Source organism: Malaclemys terrapin, chromosome 5 (genome assembly GCF_027887155.1).
Source record: "Malaclemys terrapin pileata isolate rMalTer1 chromosome 5, rMalTer1.hap1, whole genome shotgun sequence".
Taxonomy (NCBI): Eukaryota; Metazoa; Chordata; order Testudines; family Emydidae; genus Malaclemys; species Malaclemys terrapin.
Window position 1 is genome coordinate 19,813,546 of NC_071509.1, and position 24,248 is coordinate 19,837,793.

The window sequence follows — 24,248 nt, forward strand, 5'->3', positions numbered from 1 at the left end:
CCCACCTCTGCCCCTTCCCTGCCCCTATTAGACCCTTCCCCAAATCCCTGCCCCGGCCCCAATTCTTCCCCAAGTGAGCCACATTCCTCCTCCTCCTCCCCCCTCCCTCCCAGCGCTTGCCACGCGAAACAGCTGGGAGGGAGGAAGGGGGGAGAAGCAGGATGCGGCGGCGCACTCAGGGGAGGAGGCCGAGGTGAGCTGGGGCAGGGTGGGGAGCTGGGGGAGGGTGGGGAGCTGCTGGTGGGTGCAGAGCACCCACCAATTTTTCCCTGTGGGTGCTCCAGCCCCGGAGCACCCACGGAGTCAGTGCCTATGCTAGCAGTGTCCATTTGGCCCATACATGTGCGTTATACAACCTCGTGCCACACACCGAGGGGATACAGAACAGTGCAGGCAAACTGCTCTCATTTACTTCTCTATCCAAACATCCAACAAACAGTCCAAAGCAGTGGGGAAGAAGGGTAGGTAGTGGAGCACCCATAGGAACACATATCTCGAAGAAGCACAGTTACTGCACAAGGTGAGTAACCTCTTCTTCAAGAAGTGTCCCTATGGACGTTCCATTTCAGGTGATTCCCGAGCAATATCTCCACCGGCAGGAGGGAGCTTTGGAATTGAGTCCAAGACTGAAGACAGTACAGCAGAACCAAGTGCTGTATCCAATGTGACAAATGGACCAAGGCATAGTGTTTAGAAAAAGCATGCACTGAGGCCCATGAAGCAACTCTGCAGGTCTCAGACACTGGAATGTTCTTGAGTAAAGCTGTGGAAGTTCCCTGTGATCTGGCTGAGAGTGCTATTAATCTTCGGGAGGCAGAGCACCAGCTACAATGTATCAAGCAATGATACACCTCAAAAATATCTATCTCTCTGTAGAGATTACGGACCCTTGGACATTTATTTAATGGAGACAAACAATCGAGGTGACTTCCAAAATTGCTTGGTCCTATCTAGATAAAAGTCCAATGCCTGTCTTACATCTAAGGTATGAATTGAGGTCTCGTGCTGAGATTTATAGGATTTGGGGAAAAATACTGGTAAATGAATGGTCTGCTTAAAATACAAATCTGACAGCACTTTAGATACAAATATAGGGTGTGGCCATAAAGTGAGCTTGCCTTGAAAAATACCGTAAATGGTGGGTCTACCATCAAGGCCCTCATCTCCCCAACCCTGTGATCTGACGTGATAGCTACTAGAAAAGCAGTCTTCGTAGATAAGTGAAGCAAGAAGCAGGTTGCCAAAGGTTCAAAGAGAGGTCCCATGGAGGTACCTAACTACCAGGCTGAGATCCCAAGTAGGAGTAGGATCCCTAACCTGGGGATAGATGTTTCCTAAATCCTAAATACATCTTGAGGACATAGGGTGAACAAATATGGAAAACCCTTTGAGTGGGATTCCCTAGCCTCTGTTTGCCAGAAGCTGGGAATGGGCTACATGGGATGGATCACTTGATGATTACCTGTTGTGTTCATTCCCACTGGGGCATCTGGCATTGGCCACTGTTGGAAGACAGGATACTGGGATAGTTGGACCTTTGGTCTGACCCAGTATGACTGTTATGTTCTAGGAGAGTGTATTTGGCAGACAGACAGAAGTTGGGCAGGATGCAGGTGCATATTCTCCCTCTGACCCCCCCAATGGGCCCTGCAGAGTGTCACAGGGTACTCAACTCATGATATTTGGTATTTTTCTCAAAATCACAACTCTGGTAGCTAAAGCCCAGATTTTTAAAGGTATTTCAGTGTTGCTGCACTCAGTGTTGCAATGTCTAACTGATTCAGAAGCCTAAATCTCATTTTCAAAAGGATTTGGGCACTTAGAAGCCAAAATCCATTGACAGTGAATGTTTCTGTGTTTTACTCTGTAAGCTCTTCAAGGCATGAGTTGTCTCATTTTTTGTCTTATATTGCACAGTGTTTATTGTTGGCAGATAATAAATAAATGATCGCTTACTAAAATCACATCACATCACTTCATAGTGTCCAGTGTCACGCTATACTTTATATGGGTCCCCAATATGCCATACAAGGACTGACCACAATTGTGTAATAAAGGACAGTGAAGTTACACCTTGATGAGAACAGATCCCTTCCTAATTTACTTTTGTGCAGGGGTGGGCAAACTTTTTGGTCCGAGGGCCACATGTGGGTATGGAAATTATACGGCAGGCCATGAAAGCTCACGAAATTGGGGTTGGGGTACGGGAGGGGGTGAGGGCTCTGGCTGGGAGTGCAGGCTCCAGGGTGGGGCCAGAAATGAGGAGTTCAGGGGGGAGGGAGCTCCGGGCTGGGGCAGGACATTGGGAAGGTGGGGCTGAGGGCTCCAGCTAGGGGTGCAGGCTCTGTGGTGGGGCTGGAGATGAGGGATTTGGGGTGTAGGAGGGTGCTCCGGGCTGGGACCGAAGGGTTCGGAGGCCGGGAGGGGGATCAGGGCTGGGGCAAGGGGTTGGGGCAATCGAGGACCGGATTAAAATGGCTGGTGGGCCGGATGTGGCCCACGGGACATAGTTTGCCCACCCCTGCTTTAGTGGGTCAAACTACCACATTGCTGAGAAACTTGTGACCTGAAGTGCTGGGAATAATTTTCATTAAACCATGCTTGGAACTGACTCATACATTGTTCTGAGAACTCGCTATATCATGCAGATAAATTATTCTCATCATATTAAAACAAGAAGCAAGTGCTACCATCCAGAAACCTCTTAACATACAGCATTTCTACACAGTATTAGAAGACTGAAACTGCATCTCCATTAACAAGAAAAAAGTTGCTTTTAAACTTGGCCTGGTCAAGTATCATCACTGAACTTCTTTGCTAAGACATCATCAATTCCAATAAAGTGGCTCAGGAATTATAATTTTTAAATCTTATTAACTCAAGTAAGAATATAGTGTACAGAACTTAAACTAATTGGGGCCAAAGTCAGTCCATGTAGGGAGAAATCATTAATGCAGATGATTAGTCAAAAATGTGTATTCTGTAGGCAAGGTCACACTGCTGTAAAATATGAAACTCCAGCCCAAAATAGGTTCCATCATGTCTAGAAGTTTCTGAGTGAGATGAAAAATTTATAAAATTGTATATCTACTTGAGAAATACAAATTACTTGAGAAATACAATTACTGTCTTGCGTCTGAAGAAGTGGGCATTCCCCCACGAAAGCTTATGCTCCAATACATCTGTTAGTCTTAAATGTGCCACAAGACCCTCTGTTGCTTTTTACAAATTACTCCATGAGGTATTGCAGAAAAAATGTCTAAAGTGGGCTAAATGTTATATATAAAGATTTTGCATTCAAAATTTGCAAGTTTCAGTTAAATGTATCTTGTTTAGCTAACAGAATATACTTAACAGGCATTGCCACCATTCTAGTTTTATAAATTAATGTATTACCACTAGACTGGAACTCAGATGACTTGAGTTCAAAGACTGGTTCTGCTACTGGCCTGCTGGTGACTTTTGACAAGTCACTTCGCCTCTCTGTGCCTCAGTTTCCTCATCTGTAAAATGGGGATAATGATCTCGACCTCCTTTGTAAAGTGTTCTGAGCTCTACTGATGAAAAGTGCTACATAAGAGCTACTACTACTACCACCATCTTGGCCTGTGTACCTCATAATCTAAGGGAGCGTATATGACGACTCCCAATCACATCTATCGACATAAAACAGTTTAGGGCTGATCGTTAAGTATAAAATAGAGTAGCACAAAGATGTGTTATGGCTTTGTTAGAAATAGATTATAAACAGAAAATGCAAGATATGATATTAACAGATGTATGCGCTATAATAATGTAATACCATTGATATGCAAATACCAAAGCAAAAACAAGAATGTCATTTTTACAGTAAGTCACTATAATTGAAGCAAATTGTTATACTGCATTAATAAGTAAATGAAAATTGAAGCTTTAAAAATTGTCACCTTACTCTATCTCAGCACCATGGTATCTAAGCAACTTTCAGTGTTTGGAATCCAAGATATAGCAGCTTTAGAAGTTTTAAAAACTTAATTTTACTTTAAAAACATTTGATCATTACTCAAAGAGCTTTTGAATAAAATAGAGCTTTTTTAAAAAAATTAAACATTTTGTTTATGATTTTATTTGGGTTTTTTTAAAACTATGTTGACAGCCCTGAAATTTTCTATTGAGCCACATGAAAATCTAACATCATGAGTGTGCCATTATAACTCCTTCGTTCCATCAGTATGCCTCATCCAAGACTAAAAATCCTCCTTTGGGTGGGGAAGATGGAAGATATTCGTTATATAAAACACATATGTCTAATCTAAAATGTTTAGTTCCTCAGGACAGGACCTGTATTGTTTGTCTATAAAGCATTATGCACACTAAAGTTGTTGTAGCCGTATAAATAAATATCACCACTCTTCCAATAACTAGGAGCTCTTTTAAAAACCTTAGATCCAAAACTGAGAAGTCTAGACAAAGATCTTTATTAAGTTTAAACCTCTGAAGGATCTTCTAAAATAAAATACAGTCTTTTCCTCAAAAGAATAAAGGTTAGTAAAATCTGTTGGTCTATTATGAATCTGCCATCAGTCATAAATGATATTTTCTTTCTATTTAAGAAAAGATGGTATTAAGTTTAAGAATGACACTTGCTAATTAACAGGCACTATCAATCTAATGTGTTAAAGACAAACAGCCCAAGAACAAGGAGGAGAGATCAATCTCATTAATTAATTCTGAAACTAGCTAAAAAGACAAAGGATACCAGTGCTAGAAACAAAGTACAAAAAAAAAAAAAAAAAAGGGCAAATCAAGCTCATACTGAAATCATTTCTCAGTCAACTTTTCTAAATGAGATTCTGAGGATAACCCGGTAGTGGGCTACGGAAAGCAGAAATGATGGAAATTCAGGTACTAGACATTAACAGAAAAGCGCATCATACAAAGCCTGGGAATCTGGTAAACTAAGCTCTGCTGTTTCCAAGGTCCTGTTGAAAAGTATCTCCTGAGGAAATTAAAATAGTATGTTTTTAAAATGTTCAGTATCATTAATAAAAATCACACACTTCCATGCTATAAATGCTAAGTTTATGCGGAGATATTTTCATACATATATACTTGCAGTAAAATATTTTTGATACAATTTGGACCTTGGTTCCCTTTCTTTCACAAGCACCTTCATGTCTTCTCAGATGCTGGAAAGTCCTCCCATCCTTATTCCCAAGTACCTGCTCAAAAAAAAAAATCTTTCCACAGTTCCTCAAGCAACAGTCCTCTAATTTCTTATAAACCATTAAAAAGAAGCATAACTCTTTCTCTTGCAACTTTGTCTTTTTAGAAAGAAGGCTCTTCAAGAAGAGACCTGTTTTTGTAAAACACCTAGAACACTTTGGAGGCTATAAAAATAAGCTTAAACTAGTTCTAATTAAGAAATATAACTATTTCATATGCCATTGAACTACGGTGTGATCTTTCCTGTAGCACATCATTAAAGTGGCAATTTCTGCAAACATTCTGGCATCTTGCATCAAGCCATACATAGAAAGTGTAAGCATTTTCAAGTCTTTCTGCTCTTATGATCGACTGCTCTGGTAGCAGCAATTTTGTTTGACAACTGAACCTAAGCATAAAAGTCACCAGGAAAGTATTAGTGTCACAGCATGGGATATCATTAGAGGATACAGTCAACGGAACTGACCAGGGTTCTACCCCAGTATGACATTTCCTGTATGACTAGGTGACTGTCACTTCTGTTAAATGTAACAACTGTAAAGATAAGTTAAGATAAAATGTGGCATCCTTGACTACATGCATCTAATTAGTAGGGATGGCAACTTTTTTTGTGTGTGATCGGTCCTAAGAATCGCTCTTTTGACTTACTGCTCTACTGTGGTAATGCACTGATTTGGTGACTACTTCCACTCTTCAGGAATTGGGCTTGCCTTAAAGTTAGTTGTCCTTTTTCAATGTTGTGCACATTTAAAGGTTTCTTTTAAAAATAAGAATAGTGAAGTCTACAGCCATCCTGCAATATTGCCTTATACTAGACTTGCTGTTTCCCTGCAGCCATACGCCACAATCCACCACTGTTCACTGGTGATAGCATAATAGCAAACTTTGAGAAACTGCAAAAGCAAACTAAGGTGATAAATATAAAACTTTGGTGAAATCTCTCCTGAGATAATTATGGTAATTTGAACATGAGCTGCTTCTATGGAAACATTCTCAAAAACTTTTGCAGGCCTTCTTTTAAAGAGATGCCAGAAAGGAGAGCACACAGTACATTACTCTTTTTTCCCTGTGTCCCTAGATTCAGCTCACTTAATATGGGTGCTTGGTATCCTGATGGTACATTGCTCTTCAATGTCATTTTAACCTGATTAATGGATGGTATTTTTCACCAAGTTAGCAACTCTTTTTTGCAAGTCTTAGTGGTCTTATTGATCGTAGGAACAGTAAGCAATTCCAGCAAAAAAGCTAGTCAATACATTCTCTTTAGCATTCCTCTTCTTTTTAATTTGGCAGAGGTGTAAATGAAGTTTTATTCCTATCCATTCTATTTGTTCTCACATTCCACTGAGAACTTTCATTCACCTCACTTGACCTTGCCAAAAAGTGTATGCTTAGAAAAGGAAGTTCTTGCCACTGAGCATGGAGAACTCTGGGACTGGGTTGGTCTGGGACTGATGATTTGGTTTCCTTTTAATTTTTTTTCTTTCTTCTTATCTGAGACCAGAGGTGGAGAGAGTAATGGCATGAAGCAACCCAGTGAGGGTGTAACAGAGGATTCACAACCACCCCAGGGTTCAATGCTGCTGACTCTGCTAGGGCCCTGGGTCGGAACTTATTGGAGTGGACAGGCCCGGGCTCCCCTACCACTATCCTCCCCCAGCTTAGCGGATGCTAACAACCAGGCCACCCACCCCACCCAGGACCCTACTACAATGATCTAATTCAGGGGTCTCAAACTCAATTTACCTTAGGGCCAGTGCCAGTCCTCAAATCCTCCCAGTGGGCCAATAATATCACTCATGCCGCCCAGAACCTGCCCCCCAAAACTTCACCCTCCCAAAAACTCCACCCCCCACCTGCCTAAGGCTCTGGGAGGGAGTTTGGGTGGGGGAGGTGGTCTGGGATAGGGGATTGGGGTGCAGACTCTGGGAGGGATTTTGGGTGCTGGGTGCAGGCTCTGGGCTGGGGCAGGGGGTAGGAGAGCAAGAGGAGGAGGAGGGGTACAGGCTCTGGGAGGGAGTTTGGGAGCAGGAGGGTGTGTGGGGGAAGGGGTTGCAGGCTCTGGGAGAGAGTTTGGGGGCGCAAGGGGGGTATGTGGGGAGAGGGTTGGGATACAGGCTCTGGGAGGAGGTCGGGGGGGTCAGTGCTTACCTGGGGTTTCAAGGCGGGGTGGGCCGGGAGACCTCCATGCGCTGCTGCCCCCAGGAACTGCCCCCGCAGCATCCCATTGGCTGCAGGGGTGCTTGGGGCGAGGGCAGCGAATGAAGGCACAGCCCCGCCCTGCCCCAGGGCTGCCCCAGGATGGGCCGGCAGCCATTGGAGTGAGCAGGCAGACACCGCTCAGCTTCGCTGCACTGCCAGGGCCCCTGGAGGGGGAGCGCCCAGGAGCAGCAGGTGGGGCCAAGGGAGAGACTCAGCCCCAAAATTGCTGGAGCCCCAGGCCACATTGGGGTGGTTCACGGGCTGCAGATGACCCACAGGCCGGGAGTTTGAGACCCCTAATCTAATTGATCTTTGCGGTCTCTCACCTTTTTGCCACAGGATCTCACTTACAAAAAAAAGACCATAGTTTCAGTAGGTAATATCGAGATTCACTTTTTAAATAAAAACAGATGTTATATACAAAGCAGATATGTTAGTAAACCCATAGAAAGACTCTGGTTCTGAATAGTGCTTACAGCTGAAATGCCTTGCTTTGTGCAGTAGAAGTAAGGAAATCTTAGTTGTCCCTTCTTATCTTCAAGGCTCTTTGCATTAAACAGATCATATTTTCTCCAAAACTTAAGATCTAATTGAAAAGCCAATCATTCCCCCCCCATCTACATAAGTGACTGATGGGAAGCTACTCCTGTCATGTAATTTGAAGTTTAAGTAATTTTAAACCGTGAATACCATTAAAAACTTCAACATTTAGAAAATAAGTTACTATATGGTAGTGTCTGAAATCCTGCAATATCTCAGATTCCAAATTTTGGTAACCACTGGTAAACTCTGACCATGGTATACAATATTTCATATGCAAAAAGTATCTAAACTTTATTGTATACATATTTACAAATCTTTAATTCATGAGCAGCTGTTTGTAGATTTTGTTTATGCACAATTCTTTGAGAGCAAATGTAAAACAACTTAGTTTAAGTAGGAATTCCATTTATCAAAGGCATGTTTCTTAAGGATTTAGTTATAATTCCGAAAACTAGGCAATAAACCTAGGTAATAAATCCGTATAAACAAAACAAGATAAAACATATCTGAGAAAGTGCCATTCTGGTTACCTGACAAGAGCGGAATTGGTTGACTAGCAATGTGCATCTTTGTGGGTCTTTTCTTCCATCCAAACAGTCCAGTTCAGCTGCTACTTGATTTAGTTCTTCATCTGCATAGTAGAACTGGGCAAGGAGCTGCGGGTCAGTCCTCTGCAATGAAGAGATACATACAATATTACACTTATCTATCCCTTATTTGTCTTTACAGGAAAGACCCTTTGGTTAATTATTTACATTTAAAGGGAAACTAGTTTATGAACTGTTTTAGACCAGAACCTGACCAAAAGCTGTCAGAGTCTGATGGGGGGGGGGGGGGAGGGTTGGTTTCCTTGTTAGATATATAATTATGGGTAGTTTTTAAATTTTGACCCTCCAGCACAAATAATTAAAAAAAAAACTATTATTGCAGGACAAAGAGACTTATTACAACAAGTAGATCTCCAGAGTAGTATTGGCATGCTCAGTGATACTGGCACATAGTTATTTTGGCATAGTAAACAGCTGAATCACAAATTTTGTTTGTTAAACCAAATCAAAATATGACACATTTCAGCTGTAGTCAAAACAAGCCAAAATTGTTTTCCAAGACAAAAAGGACAGAAGTTAGTGAGGAAATCCTAACCTTCTAATAAAGAATTATGCAACTGACTCTTCTGACTTTCCCCTCTTCAATGTTTCCATGAGTCTACAGCCCACATTTCCTATGCTATAACTGTGCTGGGGTCACACATGCACACACCGCTATGAGCATTTTATTATTATCCTTTTTAAAAGACCTTATTAATTTCCCAATTTTAATATTAGCAAAATGCACATCCTGTAAAAAAAAAAAAAAAACCCAAAATGCGGAAGTCCTCACAGCACAACATACAAAAATGTTTACAGCTATATAACCCACAAGAATTATTTAACATAAATATCCTTTAGCAAAGATCAACATGCATCCACTATATTTGATAAGACAAACAAGTAACACTACTGTAGTTGTTTATTGCACTCATCGATGGCCTACCAAGTTAAGATGTAGTGACTTTAGCTCTGTAAACTATGCTAAAATCACTTTAGTCAATATTATTTGTCTTAATGCTTCTCAATCACTAATCTAAAGGGGCAATAACAAAAAGCTATCCTGGTAACTGGCCCACTGACCCATGTCCTTAAGCAACTCATTTGTGCATAAGCTTAATGAGTTTAAAGCGGTCTCTTGTATCATTATGAGCTGAAAAGCCTTTTAAAGTAAGAGTTCAAACAATGTGAAGCTTGTAACAAGTCAATGCACCCTTTTGTAAGGGAGCTGAACAAGAACATACTGTACCTTAAACATTTGGAGAAATTTTTTTTTCCCCTTTTCAGCAGAAAGTCACACAGTTACTGTGAGATAAATAGAAAAATACCTAGAAACATTACCAATTTAGAGCATTTCTGGATTTATTCTCCTCCTTTTAGTCCCTTTGTTGTCACCTACTACTGAAGTACGGTAACCAAGTATAAGCTGTCAAACATTTACAGGCTTTTACAGTAGTTTTCCCTATGCTTGTATTAGGGAGGAGAATGAAGCTTAGGGAAATAATTAAGAGATATAGAATTTAAACTTAAAGCACAATGAGTTCGGTCAGAGGGGAAAATATGTCTAATTAAGCTGCTGCCTGCTACAACTTGTTTTGCTAAAAATCTCTATATTTGCTCAATAAGTTTCCAAACTGCAGCCCAGATCTCAACAACAGAACTCCAGCACCTTGAGGTCCACATTCCACCACCACCCACAGACCTGTAACCCACACCAGGCTCCTCAAACCATCAGACTTTTGCCACTAAAACTCTGGATGCTCTACTGTTGCCAGCTGGCTGCCTGATCAAATCTTTCTTCCACCTATCTCCAGCTACCAAACCACTCCTATTGCCAACCTCCACAACAAGCTCCTCTCCATTGTTTTCTCCTTCATGCTCTCACCCTTTCCATTCCTTCAATCTTCCATCTATCTCCCTGTTCCTCTCTTCCATCCCCACAATCTCTTTGTTACTGTTCCCTTCTCTCTCGTTCACCCCACAGTACTGCCTCCCTGCAAAAAAGGACAAGCAGAACCTCCAAAGCAAATTCATCCTTATTTTTGTTACACTTTCCTCTCTCTACCCACTACTTCTCTCTGCCATATCCCATCTACTCTGACTGTAAACTCCACAGGCCAGGGACCTGTCTTTCTGGTAAAATTCTGGGTGCATTCTGTAAGAATTATTGCTCACCCTCTTGCTGGCAGTTTTAGTAACAAATGCCAGGTACTGAAGGGCAGATTCCGTGGTCCCAAAACTCCATGGATGGGCAGCTGCTCCCAAACCCAGGGTAGAAAAGAAGCTGAAATGCCACACCATTCCCAGCACAAAGCCTGATTGCTTTGTAAGGATGAATTTGACCCTTAGTTTCTAAGATCACCACAGTTTTCCTTTTTCAGTCCTATAAGGACTGGTAGTTAAGTCCCAGAGGCAAAGTTTTAGTGAGACACGCGTGTGTCCTATAGCTTACTGCTTTCTAAATTATTTCAACCTATTGAATATTAGTTTTAAACAGATTTTGATATTTCTTTGAAAATAATTAGATGCAGGAATCAAAGTGTTAAATCCCGATACAGCAAGAAAGGCATGAATTTTAAATAAATTTAGCTAAACTACCCTGCAGAAGCAAATATAGAAGTTAAATAATTATGGTCTTAAGCAAAAATAGGAAGCTGAGTTTTGAGCTCTCACATGACTGATCTTTCAAATTGGAGGATAAGAAGCTTTAATTGAGTTCTCTCTGCTGTGTTGTGTTCTGTTGCCGATTAGTGGTATAATCTTTGATTAATTATGTCAATCATATGTGGTCTGTAGCAAGATGAAGCTGCACGAAACTCTAAATCTCCCAGCAGGGGTCATGTGAAGTGAATAACCACAACTTTCTGAATTCAATTTACACTTGATTAGCAGCAGTAAAGAGAAAGATAGTATCAAAGTCTCAGTGCTAATTTTCTTTTTCAAACTATGCAAAATATGGTTCAAATGATTCAGTCTGAATTTACTTATTACTTTTTCCTGGATTGGTATGAAATAGTATTGCAAATGTTTAAAATCAACCCTTTTGATGCCAAATGAGAAATCTGGTTTAGAAGCATTTGCATGCCAGAGGTAATATTTAATATGAGACCCATTGTTAAATGATTTTGGTAAAATCATTGATTTTGGACAGTATTAAAATGGAGTTTATTCTTTCAGACTACATTTTGAATCAAAGGAGACTTAGAACAACTTGATACATACCAAGAAGATTAACAAGACTTAAATGAGTGACACATTTCTTAAGCCCCAAACTTTAAAGAAGTTATTTCTTTCAATTTTAAAAAAGATGTTCAGAATTCATAACCTTATGATACTTATATCATCATCCTTGTTACTTATATAGCACTAACAAGATGGATGGCCCTGTATAGAGGAGTGTGAAGAGTATCAGGTTGAAAGAGGAATAGCCTTTTAATCTTAAATATGTATTTATTTATAAAACTGCAATTCTGAAGCTGAGAAGAAAATTATACTTACATAGCTCAGTAAAGAAGAAAAGTGGTAAGTCAATTCCCCATACTATCCTGAAAGAAGTTACTAAGACTCTGATCTTGTAAGCTCATAAACATGGAGAAATCCCTGCACAAGGAGCACTGTGCAAGTCAAAACTGCACTCACTTAACATGAAGCTTAGGTATTCATCCTTCTCAAATACCGAACAGTTTGCAAACATCTGCACATGTGAGCAGTGTGGGGGTCCAAGCATATGCTTATATGTAGGATATGTAATGGATACTTGTTTGCCGGAGGGGAAAAAGGACAAAAGGTATGAAAAGCAATCTTATTTCAAACTTTTAACAAAATATTATGCAGACCAAAGGAGGGTAAAAGCCAAAAATTAAAAATCTGACCATGTCTTTTTAAGAACCATTCCAAAGGAAGCAAAATGTGTAATTTTGAAATGTTTGGGATATTCAAATACATGAGGCAAGATCAAATTTCTTTCAAATACAACAGTTACATTACCGTGATATGTCAACGTGCTATCCAAAATCAAACCAGATTATCCTTAAAAAAAATCTGTGTTGAGTGGGTAAGGGCAAGTATTATACAACTGGAATAATCCATAGGACTTTTTAAAATTGTTTGCCAAATGTTCACCTTTCTAAAATTCTCCATCATGTTTAGTCCCTGCCCAATGTGTTTGATGTGTTTGTTTTCTAAAGTTTGAACACCTTCACAAAGGACAGGAATTTTTGACTCTACATATAGAATAATCTTGGAAGGTTCGTATGGATGACTCATTCAATCAGATCTTGGAAAGAACAGAGGCAGAAAGCATTCACATCAGGAAGCGCCAGTTTAAAGGTTCCATGTATAACCTTTGCTCTGCTCCCTTATGCATGTGCTGCGACACTCTGGGGTTCAGCCCAGACCAGGATGGGGTTTTATCATCACTTGCCCTGTACCGTGGGTGCCTCTGTGTTGTGCCGCCTTGGTTCAGAGCACTGACAGCAACAGCATGCTCAGCACAATAGCCTTCCACACGCCTGGTTACACCTTGCAGGGTGACACCCAAACCCTCCCAGTCCTAACTTCTCCCCAAAAATGCCTCTCTGCAAAGCTCTGCCCCTCTTACTGTGTCACCCACAAAACCTTATCAAGTTTTCTGCTCCTTTACAGAGAGACTAAGTTCGTAGCAGTTTATTAACTTAACTGGGGCTGACAAATCCTCCGCTTCAATCAAAGTACTGCAGAGAAAGACTTTTGGGGGGAAGAACTCCGGGCTGGAACTGTTGTTGAGGTTCCCCAGCAAAGAGTAACTGGGCAGTGGAAGCCAGGGTGTGGCCAGCATGTTTGTATGCTGGTTGGCGTCAGGGCTCTGAGCAACAGCAGTACAGCATCCTAGCACCAAGAGTTAAAAAGCAGGTGGTGACTGAACCCCTTACTGGCCTAGGTGAACCCCAAAGCATCCCATTGGCATAGCTGAACAGGATTGACACACAGCTTGCTATTTGACTGAGGTTTACAATTCAAGCACTAGTAAAATAGTTTTAAGTGATTCCCACCCAAGTGAAAAGTCTGGGAAGAATCACAGAAAGGTTACAGTTTTATTATTTTCTGTTTGTTTATTTCAGGTGTGGAAACAGAACAGAGGACATTTAAAATGAGTGACAGTGAAACATCAGCAAAGTTAGAGCTGGCTAGTTTAGAAAAGGAGCAAAAAGCCTAAAATGAGAGGCTGAGCAAGGACGATGAGCACACCAGAAATGGGAAACCAAACAACGAGAGCGTGTGAATACCAACAATGGGAAGTGAACCGAACGGGCAAAAGCAGCACACAAGCGGGCTCTGGAAGCAGAAGCAGTTCCTCATCAATAATCCATGGAGCTGAAAGAAAAGGAAACCTTAGCAGGGGTAGGGGAGCTATATAATCTAAGAATGGAGAAAAGGGATGGACAGGTTCCATAGCCCACGGTTACTCTCTCCCCCCAAGGAACACCAAGCTTGGATAAGCTGTGTTCTGCATACAGAAAAACAGACTAATTCCTTACCACTTTTGAAGGACTCTGCAAAGTACATAAAGTTCCAGAGGACAAGAAAGTCCCAATTTTGTTTACTAAGCTCCTGGGTAAAGCATTACATATATTTAATGAAATGCCAATTGAACAGGCTTTGAAATATGAGTTTAAAAAGGTTGTACTGCAAAATTTTCAAATTACTCCTCAAGTGTATAGAGTGAAATTTAGAGATGTCAGAATTAATGACAAGATGAGTCATAGGGAATGTGTGTATACATTGTGTGATTGGATGAGAAAATGGGTCCGGGAAAGGGGCAGAGAATTATGACCAGTTGTTTGACCTTTTCACATAGGAACAGTTCCTGCGCATATGTCCTGAAGAGATTGGACAAGGTTTTTGGGATAAGCCTCTGAATTCTTTCCAAAAAGCAGCTGATGCCTGTGTGACGCTAAAGCATTCGGTGAGCACAAACTGCAAAGGGAGGAGCAGAACCCTGGTTTACCTCTGGGGGAAAACGAGCATAATTGGGAGTCTGTAGTTCAGGGGGACTGTAAATGGATATCTGGAGTAGCCAGTGGCTAAACCTACTGCATCAATGTTGGGGAGAGGTGGTTTGCTAGTCTATGTCAGCAACTCTTGTCAGGCCTGACATACAGATTATGACAATAGTGACTTGGGGCAATAAGTATCTAAAAGGTGATATGTTAGGTATATACAAACTGGTAAACAGCTGGTCCTGAAAATCACTGCATGGCATATGTACGGGGTGTTACAAATATACGCTAGAATTAGGTTCTTAAAATGTTTTGGGCAGACTGGTCTTATGCATTGCTTGTGATAGATAAAGGAATGTGTATTTGCTTGTCTGACCAGCCTGATCATCGGGCAGACAATGAAGGTACATGTACATATAAGGTAAACAAAGATATCAGCTAACAAGTGGGGGAGAAGACAGCCTAGCGTCTACACCCCAGCAGGAGAAAGAAACTGTGTCTGAGCTTACTTTTCAAATAATACATTTCAAAGGTTTACTTGACTATAAAAAGAGGGGGCAAGAACCTCAAAGTTATCCTTCACCTGAGGAGTCAAAGAAACCAAGCACTTTGATATCTCAAACCTTTTTCTCCCCCCCCCATATAATTTTTGTAGCTCTTTGCTGCACTCACTTCAGTTTTTCAACATCGTTTTTAAAATGTTGACATCAGAACTAAGCATAATACTCCACTGCCAGTCTCACCAATGCACCTACCTCCCTACTCCTACTTACTACTCTCCTGTTTATACATCCCAGGATAGCCCTTTTGCTATAGCATCACACAGGAAGCTCATGTTCAGGTGTTTGTCCATTATGACCCCTAGATTCTTTCCTGGATACAGGTCCCCTTTCTGTAGGTATTGTCTGTATTCTTTGCTCCTAGGTGCATAACTTTGCATTTGGCTCATTAACATATATGTTGCTTTAATGGGCCCAGTTCACCAAGCAATCCAGATTGCTCTGATTGCCCTACCCTCATCATCATTTACCACTCTTCCAACCCTTGTGTCATCAGCAGATTTTATCAGGAGTGATTTTATATTTAGGATAGAGTATTTATTAACATGACCACATACCATTATTTTGCAGGATCCCTATTCACTGCACAGGTTGGATACATGAAAGGTCACTAATACAAACAAACTCACTCTAGTTGGCTACATACACTTAAACAAATACTTTGCCCTATGCCATACATATTTCACCCAAAATATGCAGTAAATTGGAAGCTATTACCTGGAGAATATATTACATTATTTTGCCTTTTAGCTGTTACAGTATTTAAATTAACTATATTACAGCTCTTCTCATGCATGTCTGCTTTGTAATAGATCAGACATTTAATTTGCACGCTCCTGACCGCTTTTACTTTTCACTCTATAAAAGACCATCCATTGTATATTTTTATTAAACATCACCTTCATCTTTTATTCTCACTAAGCCAACGATAAAGACTGGTTGCCACTGACCAGTTCAGTGGAAGACAGACTCTCGTCTTCTCATGGCTACAGTTAGTGTTTACCAAATAGGTTCAGTCAGTGTTCGTTGACTAGGATTTGATTAGTTTGATTTAACTTACAATACATTTTTGATCTGAGTTACAGTTTTGAGTTGGGTTATATTTTAAGATCTTTTTCTTTGTGGCTTTCTCTCAAGGGGAATTGTGAGATGAAGAATTGTTCATTTTAAAGTTGTATGGTTGAAACTCATTAGGAGTCACATTATAGACCAGCAAAAAGAACAGGAGTACTTGTGGCACCTTAGAGACTAACAAATTTATTAGAGCATAATAAATGTTCTTTTTGCGGATACAGACTAACACGGCTGCTACTCTGAAACCTGTCATTATAGACCAGTAAGACCAGATGTTACATGCTATAAGCTAAAAAGATCCTATTGTCACATCTTGTAAACAATTGACCTTTATTTGTAAAATATTGAGGTGTTTCTTCGAAAGGACAATATTTAGTCACCTGCTTTGGCTTTCATGGCATGGTCCCTCTAAGCATAAGACAGAAGCGAATAGCTACAGCACTGAAGCTGGGAACTAAAAATCAGGGTGACAGTTAACCAGATATCAGAGTTACTGCTTATCCACTCAGAATTTCTGAAATTCAGTTTTAAGACTTCTTTGAAAATAGCACTTCCAGAAATAGGGACTCTCCCTGTTGGAGATTTTCCTCTTTGTAAAGCAAGAGGCTAAAAAGCAAAACTGCAGGAAGCCTTTAAATCTATTAAATAACGAGAGATTTGATCACTGAATTACAAAGGCAGGTTCTTCCTGGTGCTTAAGTTTTTGGGTATGTAATGATGAGTGAAAGCATATCGTATCAGGTAAATTATGAAATTATCCTTAATATAAAACTTAAGAAAACTATTCTAGGTAAACATTTATTTTTACTTTGCTTTGGAACAGAAAGTTCATATGCATTCTTCCTCCCCCACTACCACCACAGGAGAATGTAATCTTCTTTATAACTAAAGCTGTTTATTTATGAGAATCAAGCCACAAATAAAAAGCCTAATTAGCTAAGTAAGGCACTGAAGACATTTTATTGCAGCTATTTAGATGGACCTCATACAGTGTGCTTCACTGTGAAGAAACTCAAAATAGAAAGAAAAGCATCATCTAAGGGCATTGCAAATCAAATTCATAATCAAAAACATAATCTCTTAAATATTTCCAAATTTTTAACTGGAGTCTGCATATAAATTAGCAGTTAAGTGTGTTATATCCAGGTTGTCACAGCCACCTCAGTTTTAGAAGTCTCATTTCCACCATTCTCTGCAATGCATAAAGTACTTAATTTATCTTACTTTGATGTCTACATCTTCATTTACCCAGTGTAGACATGAATGTGTTATCAATGTGACTGGCAGCAGCCTCCAGTGAAAGGTAAATAATTTCAATACCAACCAGGATCTGCTTCCCTTGATAACCTTTCCCCAAAGTCTCTGTTCTGCCTTGGCAAGAGACAGTTAAATCAACAATGCTCAGATTTTTCTGCAGAAAATGTCATTTTTAAATTGTTTTCTTTCTTTGTCTTCTCACTGGAATAAAAGCAAAGGAAAATGGAAATATCATGAATGAGCCACAGAAAAGACCAGAACAAGGAATCCATAGTGGGGTCTGAATCCTGGGTGTTGATAGAATTATATGGAGCTGCTGTCTGTCAGTCATCCTGAGAAGGACAATATTAATCATTTCTGTTTTGCTGAAGGCTGCAGAACAACAGATAATCCTAAAATCTGACCAGAAATGATCTACTGAGCCAGTATTTAAAGGCTCAAGACATCAGTTGCTCATTTGTATTTTCCTGAGCATTTATCCCTTTGCTATACATTTAAGAAATCCAGCAGTCTACATAAGCCAATTAAATGTTTTTCTCTACAATGTGTTCCAAAGGTATTGTTTTATGAGTTCAGCTGATGGTAGATCTGAATTCCTGTTTTGACCACCAGAGGGAATGGTGCAAGCCTCCAGGCACTATAAAACATGCATTTAAAGTGGTACTTTGACAAACATCTACACTATGCATTTTTTACCTAGACCCGCCACCTGTTGCTACCATTGGTTCTGCTCCACCAGTGTTAGTAATGGTGGGAACACTAGCATAGACAAAGTGTGGGTGGCTCTGGGTGTTTTAAGTGTCATATCACATAGATCTTTTCTGAGCAAGGTTGGATATGGTGTTTAAAATGCCAGCTGCCACCTGGAAATCTGTCTATACTAGCACTCCTACTACTGCTTCCACTGGTGGAGACGTACCACTTGAAGCCAAGAAGAATTCTTTAAGAGAAAAGGACTTGTAGACACAGCCCATGAGTGTCTTCCTCTGCTAGTTCCTGTGGAAGAAGTGGTAGAACCAGGGCCGGCTCTAGCGGTTTTGCCGCCCCAAGCAGCAAAAAGAAAAAAAACAAACAAACAAACAAAAAAACACCTCAAACTTCCCATTCCTTAAAATGAACATAGTGGCTGCTAGCAAAGTTGCATGAATACAAAAAATTACTATACAATACAGGAGTCAGAAGGGGGAATTCACAAAAGAAGGCACATTAATGCAGATCAAAATTTGGAAAGGCTATAGTGTGGGGATGTATCATCCCTACACCAACCTAATGAAAAGTTCCATGAGGAGGTAAGGGTCACGATGGGACACTTGCAAGGTAATAAATCATGGCCTTATGTAAGGCCCCCCTGGTGGTCTAGGATTATATAAGATGATCATGGCCTTATGTAAGACCCCCTGGTGGTCTAGGATTATATAAGATGATCATGGCCTTATGTAAGACCCCCTGGTGGTCTAGGATTATATAAGATGATCATGGCCTTATGTAAGGCCCCCTGGTGGTCTAGTATTATATAAGATGAGGTAAACAAATCATGGCCTTATGTAAGGAACAGTTGAACCAATCGGTGTGGGGCTATACATGTGATAAACACATGATTCTCCTTCTTGTCCAATCCGTAGATGTGTTGTTATAGCCTAATTGTGTTATGTAATGTTGAGAAAAACTATAAAAGAAAGCTTGTAATAAACAGAATTGGATTCAGCTTGCAACCATATTGGTCGTGTGCTTTATCCGCTCCGCCTGGGACGCCACACTATAGTTTAAGGACTTTATCCTGCCCTCCAGTATTCAGAACAAATGGCCTAATATTTTGGAAAATCAGCTTTTGTACACACTGTCAAAGGCAGAACTGAGCTCTAAGTGTTTTAAAAACATTAATCTATGCAGTTCAGATTTAAAAGGCAGCTACAATATAGCATTCTTATAAACTACATAGCTGTAATAGACATTATGCACTAGCTACTCCTCAAATGAATTTTAATAAGGTATTTAAATGAAAACTGGTATGAAATCTAACTTTAACACCTGGTAATGAAAATGAAGATATGTATGACATGCCTGGTCTGTGACAAAAGCAGCTCTATGTCTAAAGCCAAATACTTTTCAACAAAAACAATTTATCCAATTGCCCCTATGAAAAGTAAGGTCCTTACAGTGCTACAAGCTTATCTGTTAGAAGCTTGTTATGCCAGTTACAAATTCTTAGGGAAGCTTGTCTTGTACATTGAATAGTTCCAAGACTTCAAAGTTGTTTTTTTCCCCAGAAGAGAACAAATTACTTGTTCAACTGGGCCCGTTCCTCATACTTTTCTGTTTTTTAAACTCAGGTGAATATGTGCTACCTCTGCCTTATACGTATACTTGGCAAGTTCCTTAAAACGGCATTGCAAAATTCAAACACCAAATTCAATACATCAATAGGCAACAATCCTGCACTGGTAGGTGGATAGGTCAAAATACCTAAAAGATCTTTTCTATTTATAATTCTATTATAAACCAAGCAACAATAAAGATTTCTTATAACACAAGTGGCATAGACAAGTAGTAATATATTTTTCTTTTAACTTATGTAACATTTTAAAATCTAGGAAGCAAAAGCAACTTTGTCAACGTTCTAATCTTCTTCTTTTCTGTATTTAAGAAAGAGGGAAAGTTTGAGAAGAGTTTCAATTTTGGACACAATAGTGCTTACAATAAAGAATGCTGTTTTGCTGGCTTTCTAGTGCTGTTGATCTCAGCAAATTTGAAAAGTGATGATTACATTCATACTCCAAACTAGGACTCTGCAGATGTCAGGTCCACTGTTTTTGTGAAGGTCAATAAAGTCATCCTAATGGCCCTTAGTAACATGATCTGGGTTCAAGCCTATTTTCATTAGAAGTGCACAATAAAGTGCAAGCTGTGGTAGTATTGGTTGTGTTCCTTATCTTGGGTTTACCATTTGTAGTTGGAAATGGAGGTACATAAAATCAAGAGCTATGAGGGACAGAGAAGTTGGGTAGCCAACCACCGGCGACACTAGAAACATCATTTGATATACTGCAACATTTTACCCTGGGTTGGCCATTAATAATCTAAACAAGTCAATAAAATAAAGCCTGCAAACCTATTCTGCTGACCATGACCGATGCAAAACATGAGATAATGGGTGAAAGCCAGGCTCTGTTAGAGTTAACAGCATTGACTTCAGTGACTCCAGGATTTTCCCCAATTACTTTATATCAGATAGAAGTTTTCAAACAGACAAAATATTTTAAACAAAACAAAACAATCAACTATATGCAAATTGGAACTACATGCACTGGGCCAGGAACACTGATTTAAATAAAAGTATCTACAGATGCTGCAATGGAAACTAAAAGAAGCTAATGAACTATAGATTTATTCAATACCTACAAAAAAGTCAAAATAAAAGAGCGATAATATATAATCTGATGGAAGCATACCTTATTATCAAATGAAAGAGCTCCAAAACCAGACTTTAAAAGATTCCTCTGCCCATCCCCCTACCAGTCCCCAATGTCTACTGAACAACCATGATGTCTTCCCTTACCCCATTCCTGTCCTGTAACAGGGCACTGATCCTCTGGGTATATGCGCAGCCCAACATACCTATTACAGGCTCTGGCCTTTAAAACCTGGAATTCTCAAAGAGATAATCTGGAAGAACAGAGAGAAACTCCAATCCCAGGGCCCAAGAATGAGAGCAAGATTGTGAACAGCAGGAAACAGGATAATAAGGCTTCCTGTCTCACAGAGACGGGACTAGCAGTCAGCTTTAGAGCATGCAAAAGCTGCTGGGGAAAGCACTCCAGCTGTGCAAGGAGAGGGCTCCCCCGCAACTGCTACCAGAGCTAGAAAAAGGAGGAAATTTTACCTATATGGAGCAGGAAGGAGCAGGAAATGGCTGGACCAATTTTGGAGTTGGGGGAGAGCACTGCCATTCTAGTTGACCAGAAGAGAGTGAGGTCTATGCAGTCCTGGAGAAACCTATTACCTAGATCTGTCAGATGCCACCATGGGAATATTAAAACCCAACTATTGTGTAACAATTAATAAAGAGAGGAATGAGGATTTGGGAGCATGTGATGGCTTCTAAATAATTTGAACGGAATGTCTTTTTTTGGAGGGAGGAATGGATAATCGAGACAGATTTAAAGATTCACTCAGATGCATGAGATGGAATAGTGTTAGAGCAACAGGTCAACTATTTGCTTATAAGCCCAGCTGTCATATCAGGAGCAACGGCTGTCTCTGCAAAACACCCGCTGCAGCCCTCTGTGCAGCAAGATTATGCGATAAGACAAGGTGGCCAAACCACCAGCCTAGGTGAGACAGACAGGCACTGCTATTTTAGTCTAACATATGCCTCAGAGTGGAGTGAAGGGGGGAGTGAAGGGGGGTGCTAAGGAAAGAGGTGATAAGTTCAAGTAAAATGTTAAACCGCATCCTGTTATGTATCCATTCCCTTGCCTCTCTCTCAATCTGCATACAATGCCTTTTGAAATGTTCCTTCCGCATATACGTATAAGGTATGCATGCTAAGTTGTTTGTTGCTAGGTATAAAAAGGCTGCTCTGTACTTGTAAGGGGCTCTCTCTCTGGCATTAGCCGAGGAGAGCACCCACTCAGCTGACTGGTCAATAAAAACCTAAAGCCGTCTTCTAGACTCCCGTGCCTCCTTGGGGTAATTGGGCAGCTCCAGGGGGAAACGAGCCCATTTGGCTAACAATGGCACCCCAGATGGGACTTCTCTCCCTGTAGAGGGCGCTGACCGGCGGCCGAGGGCGATCCTGAGGAGTGGCCACCTCGAGTTGTTGGTTTGCTCGGGCCTCAGATCGTCACAATCGGCCGGGGCGGCTGCGTCCTCTCTGAAGAGAACTCTGAAGGACACGGAAGCAAGACGGCTTCGGAAGGAGGGGAAGTCTGACTGCCGGACGCGGCCACTTCGGGCGGAAAGTGCGTTTGCCTCCCGGGTTTGAGGAATAACGCCCCCGAGGTGTGGGTCGGACATGGTGGAAATCCCCTAGGTAACCTGTATACAGGAAGGTATGTTAACGTTATTGTCGTTTTGTAAATGTCTTGTTGTTGTGTTTTTCGTTAAAGAGTAATGGCCAATGACTAATGTAACTTAGTCCACAAGTCTATGGGTCGTTTGTAATAATTGTGGGGACTTGGAGTAATCTCAGGGATTACTCTTGTTTCTGGGATGGGTAATTCTGTATTTCTTTTTAATGATGTGTTGGAAACTGAGATTGTAACTGACTAAAAGATCTGTGTGAAAGCTGAATGAGTGCCACTGACAGGTCTGAGGCTAAACTGACTTCAGCCGCCCCAAGACTCCTGCGAGGGGAAACCCGGTGACCAGGATATCTTGATTGCAAGGGGGGTCAGTCAAACCTCGTGACCCAGTGGATATCTGATACCTTTCCCTTCCCCCTTTTGATATTTTTATTTCGAAGGAAAAAAAAAAAAAAAAAGAGAGAGAAAACTTTGGATAAAGCATCATGGGGTCCGGACAAAGCACCTTCTCCGGGACACCCCTGGCATGTATGTTGGAAAATTGGAAGGCGTTTAGACGCCAGGCTGATTATGGAATTGTATTATGTAAAGACAATCTTGTAAAATTCTGCACTCTTGAATGGACGACATTCGGGGTGGAATGGCCCGAGGGAGGGACGTTCAAACCAGGGATTATACAAACAAAATACATATCATTGTGACCCAAGATGGGCACAGGAACCAATATCCCTATATAGATACTTGGCAGGACCTCGTGGCCAATCGTCCCCCATGGTCCGGTACTCCAAGGGCCCCTGCGACAGAATTATTTGTGTCCAGTGCAGGAAACTGTAGCCCCTGAGGGCAATCTCACTATGGTATATGTTCCCTTTACCACTAGTGATCTATATAATTGGAAGTAACAGAATGTCCCATTCTCGGAAGAAAGGGGCCCGTGTTTTAGCCATGGCCCTGAGAGAAGGATGTGAAGAAAGGGGGGACAAAATTAAGGGACGGCCGGGGCCACTGGGGAAGGGGAGGGCTCCTCGGCTGGGTCGAAATCAGTGCGCTTTTTGTAAGGAAGAGGGACACTGGAAGAATGAATGTCCCCGGCGACAAGCCATGGGAAGGAAACGTAAAGATAGAACCCAGTCCCTTTCCATCTTCTACAACAATACAGGACTTTCGGGGAAGGATCTTCCCCATAGGGGGGCCAGGGGACCCAGCGGCCCCTCCTGGAGGCGCAACCTGCCAGTCTGGATCCCACGGTAAAAATTAAAGTGGAGGGCCGCCCAATTGAAGCCCTTATTGATACTGGGGCCACCCTTAGTTTGCTCCCCCTCAATAAGGCTCCCCGAGGTGGAGCTCGGGGACGTGCCATGGTCCAAGGCATAGAGGGACAAACTACAACTTTGGAAAAAACTTTGCCTCTCCTAGTGAAAATAGGGGACCGTCAAATCTCCCACCAGTTTGTTTGCAGTCCCTCTTGTCCCATCGCGCTCCTCGGTCGAGATATCCTTACTAAAGTGCAGGCAGAAATCTCATTCGACAATGGGACTATGGAAGTTAGACTTCCTAAACAGCAATCCTCCAATTACCAGATGGCCCTGACAAGCGCTAGAAATCACTCCCCGGAATGTCAGGGAAGGAATGTAGGGAGCCAACTGTCAGGGGTTAACCTTGAGGTTTGGGCAGAGGACGGAGGCATCGCTCGGGCCCGGAATACTTCCCCAGTGCATATTTCCCTCAGGAAAGGAAGCAGGCCGGTCCAAATTCAACAATACCCTCTTAAGTTAACCACTAAAATCAAGTTAAAACCTCTGATTCAAAAGTTTCTGC

The 24,248-nt window shown here is 41.2% G+C and overlaps 1 protein-coding gene across 5 annotated transcripts in view; it reads right to left on the reverse strand.

Moving 5' to 3' along the window:
- Nucleotides 1–24,248, reverse strand: part of ZFYVE28 (zinc finger FYVE-type containing 28) — a 294,752-nt gene that overhangs the window by 108,529 nt on the left and 161,975 nt on the right. For all 5 annotated transcript variants that reach the window (XR_008445193.1, XM_054030704.1, XM_054030703.1 and 2 more), the window contains exon 2: nt 8,481–8,621. Coding sequence is in view for 4 of the 5 variants with exons in the window: in XM_054030704.1 (XP_053886679.1) it covers nt 8,481–8,621 (141 nt within the window). In the remaining variant the exon portion in view is untranslated. The remainder of the gene's footprint in view (nt 1–8,480; nt 8,622–24,248) is intronic.